Raw genomic sequence first — 13,783 nt, 5'->3', positions numbered from 1 at the left:
AGGTTTTGGTTTTATATGCAGACCCTTACATGATCTCCTCAAGAAGGAAGCACTCAAATGGTCTGAGGAAGCCACTTTAGCATTTGAAAAGCTGAAATTAGCACTGATTTCTGCACTTGTTCTAGCTATGCCAGACTACTCTAAACCTTTTGTGGTGGAAACCGATGCAAGTGGTAAAGGTATTGGTGTTGTGTTGATGCAATAAGGGCATCCAATTGCCTATATTAGTAAGTCCTTGGCACCAAGGCATCAAGCCATGTCAGTCTATGATAGGGAGTTGTTGGCTCTCATATTTGCTGTCACCAAATGGTCCTATTACTTGCTAGGAAGACCATTTACTGTTAAAACTGATCAGAAGACACTAAAGCACTTGTTAGAACAACATATTCACACTGATTTCCAGGTTGCTGGTATTTCTAAACTCATGGCATTTGATTTCTCCATTGAATATAAGAAGGGGGCAGAAAACAAAGATGTTGATGCTTTGTCAAGAAGACCTAATTCTGAGTTATTGGCAATCTCACTACTAGTGCCTCATGATTCCCTATTTGAGAAAATTCAAGCAACTTGGACAAATGACTCAGTGTTGCAGGACTTAATTATTAAGCTACAAGCTCAATCTTTTAAGTCCTTCACCTGGTCCAATGAACAACTTAGGTGGAAGGGCAGACTGGTTGTGGGCAATGATCCACAGTTAAAGCAGACTATTATTGGGTTATGGCATAATTCTACACAAGGTGGACACTCTGGAATGGATGCTAATATCTGAAGGGTTCAATCTCTTTTTATTGGAAGTCTCTTGCTACTGACATCAGAGATTTCATTCAGAGATGTGTTGTGTGCCAAATACACAAATATGATGTGGCTGCTTATCCAGGTTTGCTGTAACCTCTACCTATACCTAATGGGGTGTGGACTGATATCTGCATGGATTTTATTGAAGTCTTACCTAAGTCTAAAGGTAAGGATGTCATTCTGGTTGTAGTTGACAGGTTGAGTAAGTATGGTCACTTTATATGCTTGCATCACCCATATACAACTCAGTCTGTGGCAGAATCCTTTCTTGATCATGTCTTTAAACTGCATGAGTTGCCTGCTACTATTACTAGTGATAGGGATCCTATATTCCTCAGTACTTTTTGGCAAGAATTGTTCACATTGCAAGGCGTCCAACTGCATAGGTCTACTACTTATCACCCTCCGACTAATGGTCAGACTGAGGTTTTGAATAGGACACTTGAAACTTACTTGAGGTGTTTTTTCTCTGATTGTCCTACTGATTGGTCCAAATATTTACCTTTAGCTGAATGGTGGTATAATACCACATATCACACATCTATAAGGTGTACTCCCTATGAGGTTTTGTATGGTCGAAAGCCTCCTATCCACCTTCCTTATTTGGCTGGGGAGTCATCTTGTGAGTGGTGGACAGATCCTTGACTGCTAGGGAAGCTATTATACTTCTCTTGAAGTTTCATATTTCAAGAGCTCAATAGAGGATGAAGGATTTAGCTGACAAACACAAGTCTGATAGATATTTTGAAGTTGGTGATTGGGTTTATTTGAAACTCCAGCCTTATAGGCAGGTTTCTCCTGCTGTCAAACCCTACAACAAGCTAGCTGCTAAGTATTTTGGGCCCTATATGGTTGAAGCTAAGGTGGGGCTGTAGCCTACAAGTTGTTGTTGTCTCCCGAGGTGGTCATTCATCCTACAGTTCATGTCTCACAACTGAAGAAATGCCATGAAATTCCATCTACATTTACTCACCCTCCTGTGGTTCAACTTTTTAGTCCTTATTGTCCTAATCGTGAAGCTGTCCTTGATAGAAGACTTGTCAAAAGAGGTAATAAGGTTGTGGCTCAAGTTCTAGTGAAGTGGTCAGACTTAGATGCAGCTGATGTTACTTGGGAATTTGTCTCCGAGTTACAACCCAGATTTCCTTCTTTTCAGACTTAAGGACAAGTCTGTAGTTTTGTGGGGGGTATTGTTACAGTGTTACAGATTATTAAATGGAGGTCCTAGTGTTGTTATGATGATATGATGACAAGGAATCAGATAGCAAGGAACCAGATCAAAAGTCATAGCAGTGTCCATTAGTTAGTTAGGAGGTTTGAAAGTTAGTTAGAATTCAAAAGTTAGTTACAACTCCTATTGTTAGTTGTTAGTACAGGCTGTCCAATTGTGAGAAGTGGTTATTGACAGTTGTTGCTTTGTAGATTAGGAGCTAAGCATTCACATGAATCTATAAGTACTTGTAACTACATTTTCATTCAATCATTGAAGAATATACAAGATAAATTCTTCTCTCTCTATATTTCTTTTTTAGCCTTCTCTCAGATTAATCCCTTAATTGCTCTTTACAATTCTTCGATTGGAAATCCTAGAATTGTTATCGTGGTTGTTGCTATTCCATTACAAGTCATAAACCAACCGATATACACGAGATATACATCAAACATACATCATATTATACCCCCAGCTAGAAGAATCGTTAGTTAAATGTATTTTAGGCCAAATTACTGGGGTCGTTTTCAAGACTGCTATAAACCTAGGACAACAAAAGAACATATGTTCTGGTGGTTCCTACTCTAGAGCACAAACACAACAAAATATCATCTTGCAATCTTAATCTCCTATGCCGATCTGAGGTTGACCCTAAATTTACAGGGCATTGGTCTTTTATCGGAGAAGACATCAAACTAATCTTTGCTTACATTAGATAATTAAAATTAGTGGTGGAATCAGAAATATATATAAGGGAATTCAAAATATACTAGAAAGTCTTACTTGAGATTTGCAAACGCGACATAAATCAAGTTTGATCCCACTTTACCACTACACTAGTTTTTTCTCTAATATTGACCGAATTCAACAGTTTATATATATATATATATATACAATATACTTTTCAGCAAAGGGGATTCAATTGAGCATGTATCCTCTTACTGGCTCCACCCCTGGATAATTGTATGATTCAAGTGATCAACATATTAAAAGGTTCAGTTTCGTTTTCTTATCTTTTACACTAATTTTTTTTTTTTTTGCATGCCTGTTAATTGGTATGGGTACGTTACCGCATTAAGATTGGTAAGCTAAACCCCCTTTAATTATATTTCTCTCTATTGAATAATAAGAAGGCTGTATACACTGTCTAGAAGCATAAAAAAAAAGTTTACCCTAAGGGATAACATATTTTTAAAAGATTAATACTCCCTCTGTCCCAATTTATGTGGCATTTTTCGTTTCTCGAGATTCAAACTGTATGAATTTTGATCAACATTTTAAGATGTATTTTTTCACCAAATTGATATGGGAAAAGTTGTAACTTATAGTACTTTTCACGTAGCTTTCAAATATATAAATTCAAATCTTAAAATATTGAGTTAATCTAATCCAATTTAGCTTCAAAGTTTGGTCAAATTGACTCTCGAAAAAATAAAAGGTGTCACATAAATTGGGACGGAGGGTGTTACATAACTCTACTGAGTCAACAGAGCGGAACACATATATGAGTTTTGACTAAGCCCAGTCGAATCGAATTCAGGGGCGGACCCACGTGTTGCCAAGTGGATTCAATTGAACCCACTTGGTCTGTAAATCTACTGTTTATGTAGGGAAAATCATCATCACATTTTAATATATGAAACCTTTTGAATCCACTTGACACAAAGCTTGGCTCTGGCGCAGCGGTCAAGTGGGTTCAAATACACCTTCAGAATGCGGGATCGAACCTCTTTAGACACGCTGCATGTATTTTGTTACTTTTGGCCAATTTTCCTGCTATGCTACAAAGATCAAAGTATTGGCCAACAAAAGTCAGTTAATGTTGATTGGTGGTCAACTAGCTAGCCTTTATATTGTCTTTCTTTTTTTCCAATGTCACCTTTTATATTTTGTTTTCTTACTCAAATTCAATAAAAAATAATTATATAAAATCTATTTTACCTTAAAGAAATTAAAATTTTATAAAATGAATTTTGATACTCTCTTTTATAGTTTTTTTGCTAAAAGATGCAACTATATTTGTTGAAATTATATATAGTTTATTTTAATATAGTTAATCAGTTTATATTAGTTTTTTAGTTTATAACTTTTTTGTATCGTCTTTTGTTCGTAAATAACAAAATTGGTCATTATGAATGAATTTTGTTAAATTACATAGAGTTAATAGATTTTTTAATTCTTGTTGAAGTAAAACTCTTTTAATTAGATAGTTTTTCTTTAAAAAAAAAAGTAATAGGTTCTTTGTAATTTTTTTTTTTCTCAAGTTGTTTTAAAAAAAATTGAGGGTTGAGTTTAAAATAAGTCTATTTTGAGATTACATTATTAACCAAAAAAGGCGGGGGGGGGGGGGGGGGGGGGGGGATTGTTCTGCTTAACGCTGCTTAAACTATTGGTTATCAATCCTCATTTATTACGTCGTAATTGAACCCGCTTGTGTAAAATCCTGGGTCCGCCACTGATCTAATTCACAGAAATTTTGACCCAAAACTAGCTCAACTTATCGTGGCTTAGTTTAGAGAGAGGAGCTTTTTATTTCCTATAAAAACAACAAAAAAATAAATAATAATATACTAATTAATAATAAAGATAATAAAGGCTCGTTCAATATGCTAACCGAGCATTTTGCGGCATTTTGTCATTGATTTAATTCAAATTTGCTAACCGTGTAATTTTTTTTTCTATAATCGGTTAGAACACATTGCCTATATTTATTTTTTATCGTGATCAATCCACAATTAAGACAGTCACATCCATTGGTTATTAAACACTTGACATTGTAAAGAAAATTATATTATTACTATGGCAGTTAAAGCTTCATTGTCAATTTTTATAGAAAACGCTGATTGGTAACCTTAATACAAGTGTAAAAATTAGTATATACATCTTAAAAGTTAAATCCATTCTTTTAGTGCGCTAGAGTAGCCCTTTGAAGTGGTCATGAAAATTGCAATTTTCGCTACATCATTTGGTTCTGTATACAAACTTCACCAAATGATTTTTTGTTGGGTCAACGAATATTTTTCAGGATCTAAACGTTAAGTACACAAGAAAAGCCTACAAATCTTGCATGATTGACAACAACTCCCCTCAAAATCTCATAATTCCCTCTATATAGACAACTATCGGTCCTTCACTCTCCATTGTACCAAACTAAACTTAGAAAACATTCTTCTTTATTACAATTAGTTGAAATGGGAAAGATAAGGACACTGATGCTTCTAGTGCTGGTACTTTTCTCAGCACTAGTGGCCTCTGTTAGTGGCTACGAAGATGAAAGGAGAAGGAGTGAAAGAGGAGAGGAAGAAAGTGAGCAAAAGACTCAAGGAGAAAAATGGTTCTTGCTACGTCACTTGCACAATGTTGTGAAGACTGATGCGGGGTCTATGAGATTGGTGAAGGGTGGCTATCGAAGGGGTTCTTTTTTGCATAGTCCAATGCATATTGGTTTCATCTCTATGGAACCTAATAGCCTCTTCATCCCTCAGTACCTTGATTCTGATCTTGTCCTCTTTGTTCACCAGGGTAATTAAACTTCATCTTCTCTCTCTTTCAGTAGATTTTGTGAAGAGTTTAACTTCTATGTTTAAATGTATATCATTCATTAAAAGTGGGATCAGTAATGTGGAAAATGATAAGATAGATTATCTGCTAAATATTTTGAAGTATATGGATAGCATAAAGTTAAATCCTTTCCTTTGAGCCAGAATATTCAGTTTTTATGAAACGAATACAGGGGAAGCAAGAGTTGGACACATCTATAGGGATCAATTAGCAGAAAGGAAATTGAAGCATGGAGATGTGTACACAATTCCTGCTGGATCAGCTTTCTATTTGGAGAATAGAGTTGAAAATCTAAGACTTCAGATAATTTGTAGTATTGATATTACCTCAGAATCCATGGGATGGAATGCTTTCCAGGTATCCAAAGCTAATTTCTCAAAAGTTGGTCATTTAATACATTTCTTGTCTTTGGTTTATAGTCCTTTTTCTTCCCAAACTTTGCAGTAACTCGTGTAATTATTTTCAGTCATTCTTCATTGGTGGTGGTCCTGCATCCATTCTTGCTGGATTCGATCATACCACATTATCAACTGCTTTTAATGTGAGTATTTCAAGGGAATTTACATGTTCTTACTAAATTTGTCAGTGGATGACGATTATATAAACGACAGGTCTCAACAGCAGAATTAAGTGCGTTCTTGACCAGGAAAACTTTCGGGCCAATCGTGCATCTGTCTGGATCTCATCTCACAAACATTTGGTCCAAATTCTTGGCTCAAGAACCCCACCTGAAACTAGCTCACTTGAAGAGGATAGTGAATTTCGAGGAAGGATCTAGCCCCAAAGAGGAGGAGTCAGCATGTTCATTTAGGAAATTTTTGTTTACTCTATTAAACAGGGAAGACGTTGTCAAGAGAGTGAATCACAAAGCTCCATCCACATACAATCTCTACGACAGGAAACCCGATTTCAAGAATGACTATGGATGGAGCAAGAAGTTGGATGAATCTGATTATTCTCCTCTAAAACAGTCTGGCAATGGTGTTTATCTTGTCAATCTATCCCCGGTAAATGATCTGCACTTACTGACTTAAATATTGTAAACTTGCCTCATACAAGTGGTGACCCTTGGTCCAGTAGTCTCATATCTCCTCATGTGAAGGCAAATCTGAGTTGATTTGGTCCATGCATTGTAACTTATTAGTATATGTTTCTTTTCTTGCTTACATGTTTTATCTATGTTTCTTGGTTAATTTAGGGATCCCTGATGGCACCTCATGTCAATCCAACTGCAATAGAGTATGGAATAGTGCTGAAAGGGACTGGTAGGATCCAAATTGTGTATCCAAATGGGACATTGGCCATGAATGCTAGAGTACAAGAAGGGGACGTTTTTTGGGTGCCCCGGTACTTCCCTTTCTGCCAAATTGCTTCAACAAATGGCCCATTTGAGTTCTTCGGCTTCACTACATCAGCAAGGAGGAACCATCCACAGTTCTTGGTTGGTAAGAACTCATTGATGCAGAGCTTGAGAGGTCCAGAATTTGCTGCTGCATTTGGAATTGGTGAGAAAAGGCTTAAGAGGATTGCGAATGCTCAACGTGAACAAGTCATCTTGCCATCATCATCGTCGGATTCTCCTCTGAGGATGAACATGGGTTTTTATTAGTTTAGTGAAAATTCTAGTACGTAGTTGGTCTAGTTGAGTTATGGCAGGAGCTCAACACCAGTTTTGGAACTTCGTTTTTCTTTTCTGTTTTCCTTTCATTCGATTTGGATTTCCTTCGTCATATTGTATAATGCAAGACTCATTGTCCTTTTGAGTTGTGAATAAGACGGATTGCTTTTTTTGACATGAGTCTATTTGTCGTTTGAACTCCATTAACAAAATGTGATATTTCAGCTGTTATGTGGTTGGTACTTGTTGGGTAACTGAAATTAATTCAAAGGATATAAGAATCTGCAGAAAAGCGACTCGTGGACCAATGCTATGAAAGAAACTACTCCTCGTATAAAAACATAAGTCCTAAATGTTAGAGCCTATTTATTGAAGAAAAATTGACTATTGTTTTCATCACGGCCAATTTCAGTTTCAGGCACATGATCATTTCTTGAGAACAGCGCACAAGTATAAACTTTATACTGGTAAAACTACTTTCCACCATTAAACCTTGGAGCAAAAAATGATTGTTCAAGCTCAATTTTATTCGTAATGTTGAAGTGCAGCTCTTGTACATTTGCTTACAACACTAAATCCTACATCATTTCAAAATTGTCCTCATTAAAAGCCTAAGGCCTACTCTGTGAGTAAATTTAACATAATAGTAGGTATTTCAGAGATTAGATTGTAACATTTCTATACTCTAGTGGCACAAAGAGCATCCAACATGGTGATAATACTCGCTGGTCTCGGGGTCAATTTCACCCTTGGTCACTATACTTTGCTTATGTATCGGTAGGGATGGCAATAGGGCGGATCAAGCCTTGGCCTGCTAAGATTTCGACCCGCCCTGAACCCTGCCCTATCCCGGTATCACTACAACAAAATATGCTTTTAGCGGCAATTAATTTGCGGCAATAACTTAATTGTCGCTAATTATATTCTAGAATCAATTATTACCGGCAATACCAAACTTTAGCCCTAACAATAAATGCCGCTAAAAGCTTTAGCGACCTTGGATAATTGGATCTAATGGCATTAATCAATTGCTGGTAAATGTTTTGGTGACAATAGTTAGGAAAATATATAGCCACCAAAAACCTCTTTTGACGTAGTGGTAAGCCCCGTTTATGTTATCTTTCTCCTGTTTATTTTTCACTTTGCTGCATGGATTTATTTGTAACTTCTTTTGATTTTTTTTAATTTTTTTTATCGTTTGGTACTTTAAAATGGAACTAGAATCACATACAGTTCTAACCTTTAGCTCTAAATTGCAAAACATTGGAACTTTCTAACAGAACATACGGAAAGAATTCCTTAGAATCAAATTATACAAGTTGTACTGACCAATATAACATGGAGAGTACTAACTCAAGTAGGAAAAGAAAAAGAAAATCAAAACTTTGTACCTTCGAATTGAGAAGAACGTGGAGAATCCAAGAATTTTCGTCAAGAAAGTGATTTGGGTGGGAATTGACTGGAAGTAAATTTGGATTTTCTTGGACAGTTTTGGAGACTCGTGATTCAAACTGAGGAAAAACAAAAACATAAACGGGTCAATCCTATTTTGTCCGACCGCCATGCCCTATTATAAATTTTCAAAAATTTAATTCTGCACTGCCGGGCTGAATTGATTAAATGACCTTCTACACAAAATATAACAGACCCATTTTTGTTATTTCAGAATTGTTCATGTATACAATTAAGGAACTCATCCAAACTAATTCCACATTTAACCACTGTCTGGGCTTAATCCCACTAGGTATCTGGTTGGCCCAAAATAATGTCAAGGTCGGCCGGCCCAACAGCCCAGGCGCTTAGAAAAAAAAATTGTCGCCACTAAAGGGCTGCTACAACATATATACATATGTTGGAATTATATGTACACTTTATATACAAGAATTATACATTTTATATACATATGCTGTAATTAATCATACATTTATTATATATAAATTATACGTTAATTATACATTTATTAAACAAATATTATACAATAATGATATGATATTTATTTTTAACATATACAATAGTGGTATATATTATATACCACAATGATACAGTTTCTGTAATACATTTTTTATACGTATGATACACTTTCTATACAAGACTGATACAGTTTATATACACATCTTGGAATTATATATACACTTTCTATACAAGAATGATACAGTTTATATACATATGATACATTTTATATACATATACAACAGGGATACATATTATATACACATATGATACAGTTTCTATACATATGATATATTTTATATACATATACAGCATGGATACATATTATATACACATATGATACAGTTTCTATATATCAAAGCTTTTTCAGTCCTGCAATGGCTTCTTCATATGAATCCTCTTCCATTTTCGCAACCTGCAACTCACAAAAAACGATAATCATATGTGTCCTTTCGTACGTGCTCCCTTATGAACTATTGGTTTTTTATCCTTTGCACTTGTTCATATATTTTACTCATTCTTCCTTTTGTTTATTTTATACTATTTTATTTGCATTCTTCAATCTGCTTATTTAAAATTTGGAGCAACATGGCTCTAGATATTACTTTTGGTTTATCATTTGCCAGTTTTGATCTTTGATGAGGTAAACATTTTCTTGTAAAAGTAATTTGTATCAAATAAAATTGAAAGGCGTCCTCTCAAGGCATCAAATAAAATTGGAGAAGAATGTGGAAGAGGAAAGAGGAGGAGAAGATGGAGAAGAAGGTGGAAGAGGAAGAAGAAAAATAGAGAAGGCAAAAAAAGAAGGAAAAGTGGCTAACAGCTGGAATTATTTTGGTGGCTATAATTTGGATTTGTACAAAGTTAGGCCATTGGGTGGGATAAGTTTGGGCTGATCGGCCATTTGTGTCCCTTCCCCTACAATTAACGGGTCATACAACTCTTTCATTTTGTAAAGACCCGTTTTAACTAATTTCCTCCATTTTTTATTTGCTCATGTGCCCTGCCTCGCCCTAATCCCCCCTCGAGGAAATTAGTTAAAGGGGTCTTTAGAAAATGAATAGAGTTATATTACCCTTTGTATACATGGATCATTCTGAAATAACACAGAGGTGATCTTTTATATTTTGTAGAGGGTCATTTAATTAAATTCCCCCTCAGTTGCCATCCCAGACCCCAGTATCAGTAAATCCATAAAAATATTTTTCTCAGATCACAAAATTATTTTTTGTCTCACTATAGAATTAAACTATGGGTCAATTGTCCTAAAAATACAATTTGTCGGGAAGTTTCTGGGCTGGAAAATGACACAACACCAATCTTAGATTTTTTTCCCCAAAGAAAATCCAGCTTGTCACATCGATGTACTCCAACCCCAGCCAGTTTTTGTTTACTTGTACTCATGGCTCCGATCAATCTATGCTGGCATAGAAACAATATAGGGCCATGAAAAGGACATTCAGGTCACAAGTGTATTTTTTCCTCCTCCTTTTCAGGGTATTTTGTCATAAATATAACTTAGATATGCTAATCGTGAAAATAATTAATTTAAATAATGGGTTAGAACTTAATTAGGACAACTTTCTTTCGTCCCGTTTTACGAGATCAATCTACAATTACGATTGACAGTCACATTAATTGGCTTTTAAGTAGGTGATATTGCAAACAAAATTATATTGTTAGTACAAGGCATTACAAGTTTATTGTGAATTGCTTATAGTAAATGTTGATTGCTTAAAGGTAATAAAAGTGTAAAAATTACTCTACTATACATATAAACTTTTAAGTCCATTATTTTGTTGCGCTAGAGTAGCCTTTGAAGTGGTCATCAAATTGATATTTCGCTACATCATTTGGTTCTGTATACAAGCTTCGGTAAATTATTTTTTTGTTCAACATATATTTTTTAGGATCTCAATGTTTATAGCACACCAAGAAAAGCCTAAAATTCATGCACGGTTGACATCATCTCCCTCAAATCTCACCATTGCCTCTATATAAATAGCTAGACTATGCACCTAAGTCACCATTGAACCAAAACTGATTAAAGAAAACTTACTTCTTTATTACGAGTTGAAATGGGAAAGAGAAGAACACTCCTGCTTCTATTGCTGGTGCTTTTCTCTGCGCTAGTGGCCTCTGTTAGTGGTTATATAGATGAAGAGGAAGAAAGTGAGCAAAAGACTCAAGGAGAAAAATGGTTCTTACTGCGCCACTTGCACAGTGTTGTGAAAACTGATGCAGGGTCTATGAGATTGGTGAAGGGTGGCTATCGAAGGGGTTCGTTTTTACATAGTCCAATGCATATTGGTTTCATCTCCATGGAACCAAATAGTCTCTTCATCCCTCAGTACCTTGATTCCGATCTTGTCCTCTTTGTTCACCATGGTAAAATTCATCTTCTCTCTTTAACTCAATTTTTTAACAGTAAAACGTCCATGTATAAGTTTTATCAAGATAGGTAACTTAAAAAATAATAAGACAGATTATCTGCTATGGCATGTTGAAATACAAGATAACAAGAATAGCATAAAAAGTTAAATCCTTTCCTTTAATGAGCCAATGAATACAGGGGAAGCAAGAGTTGGACACATATATAGGGATGGATTAGTAGAAAGGAAATTGAAGCATGGAGATGTTTACACAATTCCTGCTGGATCAGCTTTCTATTTGGAGAATAGAGTTGATCAAAGACTTCGCATAATTTGTAGTATTGATATTACCTCAGAATCCATGGGATGGAATGCTTTCCAGGTATCCAAAGCTAATTTCTCAAAAATTGGTCTTTTAATCCATTTCTTGTCTTAGGTTTATTTTCCTAATTTTCTTCCAAAACTTTGCAACTTGTACAATATTTTGCAGTCTTTCTTCATTGGTGGTGGAACTTATCCTACATCCATTCTTGCTGGATTCGATCATACCACATTATCAACTGCTCTTAATGTGAGTATTCTAGGGGACTTAGCTTTTTCTGCTACCTTTAGCAGTGGAAAAGACTTCATAAGTGGGAAAAACTAACCGAGTCAAGATTATGTAAAATGCCAGGTCTCAACAGAAGAACTAAGCACGTTTTTAACCAGGCAATCATCAGGGCCAATCGTGCATTTATCCGGTTCTCATCACACCAACATTTGGACTAAATTTGTAGCCCAAGAACCCCACCAAAGACTAGCTCACATGAAGATGGTTGTAAATTTTGGGGATGCAGCTAGCCCAAAAGAGGATGAATCAACATGGTCATTGAGGAAATTTTTGTTTAACTTGTTGAACAGAGAAGATGTTGTCGATAGAGCGAATCATAAAGCTCCATCAACATACAATCTCTACAACAAGAAGCCCAATTTCAAGAACGACTATGGATGGAGCAAGAAGGTGGATGAGTCTGATTATTCTCCTCTAAAACAATCCGGAAATGGCGTTTATCTTGTCAATCTATCCCCGGTAATGACCCTCACATATTCAAAATCATGGAGTTATCTCTTTCTTTTTGAGAGAAAAAAGTCTATTTCCTTTTATTTTACTTCGCACCCATGAACTTAAAATCCTCTTAATTACCTGTTTTATATGTTTTTCTTTGATAATGTAGGGATCCATGGTGGCACCTCATGTTAACCCAACAGCAATAGAGTATGGAATAGTATTGAAAGGGACTGGCAGGATCCAAATTGTGTATCCAAATGGGACTTTAGCCATGAACGCGAGAGTACGAGAAGGAGACGTTTTTTGGGTGCCACGGTACTTCCCCTTCTGCCAAATTGCTTCAACAAATGGCCCATTTGAGTTCTTCGGCTTCACTACATCAGCAAGAAGGAACCATCAACAGTTCTTGGTGGGTAAGAACTCATTGATGCAGAGCTTGAGAGGGCCAGAATTTGCAGCTGCATTTGGAATAGGTGAGAAAAGGCTTAAAAGGATTGCCAATGCTCAACATGAACAAGTCATCTTGCCATCATCATCATCTTCTCCTCGTGACAAGACAATTACAGAGCCAGAAAGGAAGGAGATGGCCAAGTTGGAAAGGATTATCGGGAGCTTAGGCAATGACATGTTCATGGGTTTTGTTTAGTTTAATTAGTTTAGCGGAAATGCTAGTCCTTAGGCTAGTCGAGTTTTGGTATGAAAGCTAGAAGCCAATCTTGGCGCTATTTAGTTCTTTTTTGGTCTTTTTTTTTTTTTGGGATTTATTTCCTTGGTCATCGGACGCAAGACGTCATGACATTTGAGTTTTGAATAAGACGGATTCTTTTTTTATTCGTGTTCCATCGATGGCTCAAACTCCACTAATTAGAAACTTTAGAGTTTCACTTGGTGCCTCTGGTTGGTATCTTGAACATGATAATTGAGATTAACTGAAAGAATTGATATCTTAAGAGTTTTAGTATTATAGATTTCAGTTCTAGATTACAAAATGGTATGTAAACTCTACATTGGGAAATAAATTTGCACAGTCGCGCCATTACAAATTTACAATAGAGAAAAGAATATTGACGCTCCATTGGATCACTGTATTTGAGATGTTGCACTGCAACTAGCTTCTCATGCATTTGTTAACTTCTTAATAAAAGAAAATCTTAGAGTTAGAAGCTTACATGATACTCAACTTTAGGTAATTGGCCGTCATAGTAACTCAACTCTATTTTGCGTTTCAA

The 13,783-nt window shown here is 35.8% G+C and overlaps 2 protein-coding genes across 2 annotated transcripts; both read left to right on the top strand.

Moving 5' to 3' along the window:
• Positions 1–5,136: 5,136 nt before the first annotated feature.
• Positions 5,137–7,386, top strand: LOC132626300 (vicilin-like seed storage protein At2g28490). The gene is made up of 5 exons (XM_060341125.1): positions 5,137–5,527; positions 5,739–5,923; positions 6,033–6,107; positions 6,178–6,573; positions 6,765–7,386. Exons 1-5 carry the CDS (start codon positions 5,197–5,199, stop codon positions 7,173–7,175), a joined length of 1,398 nt encoding a protein of 465 aa, XP_060197108.1. The 5' UTR covers positions 5,137–5,196; the 3' UTR covers positions 7,176–7,386.
• A 3,804-nt stretch (positions 7,387–11,190) lies between these two features.
• LOC132605127 (vicilin-like seed storage protein At2g28490) lies at positions 11,191–13,497 on the top strand. The gene is made up of 5 exons (XM_060318383.1): positions 11,191–11,522; positions 11,707–11,888; positions 11,997–12,077; positions 12,180–12,575; positions 12,721–13,497. The coding sequence occupies exons 1-5, from the start codon at positions 11,213–11,215 to the stop codon at positions 13,198–13,200; spliced, it is 1,449 nt and encodes a 482-aa protein (XP_060174366.1). The 5' UTR covers positions 11,191–11,212; the 3' UTR covers positions 13,201–13,497.
• Positions 13,498–13,783: the final 286 nt, after the last annotated feature.

This window comes from Lycium barbarum, chromosome 1 (assembly GCF_019175385.1).
Source record: "Lycium barbarum isolate Lr01 chromosome 1, ASM1917538v2, whole genome shotgun sequence".
NCBI lineage: Eukaryota > Viridiplantae > Streptophyta > Magnoliopsida > Solanales > Solanaceae > Lycium > Lycium barbarum.
This window is presented reverse-complemented; position numbering and strand designations above follow the sequence as displayed.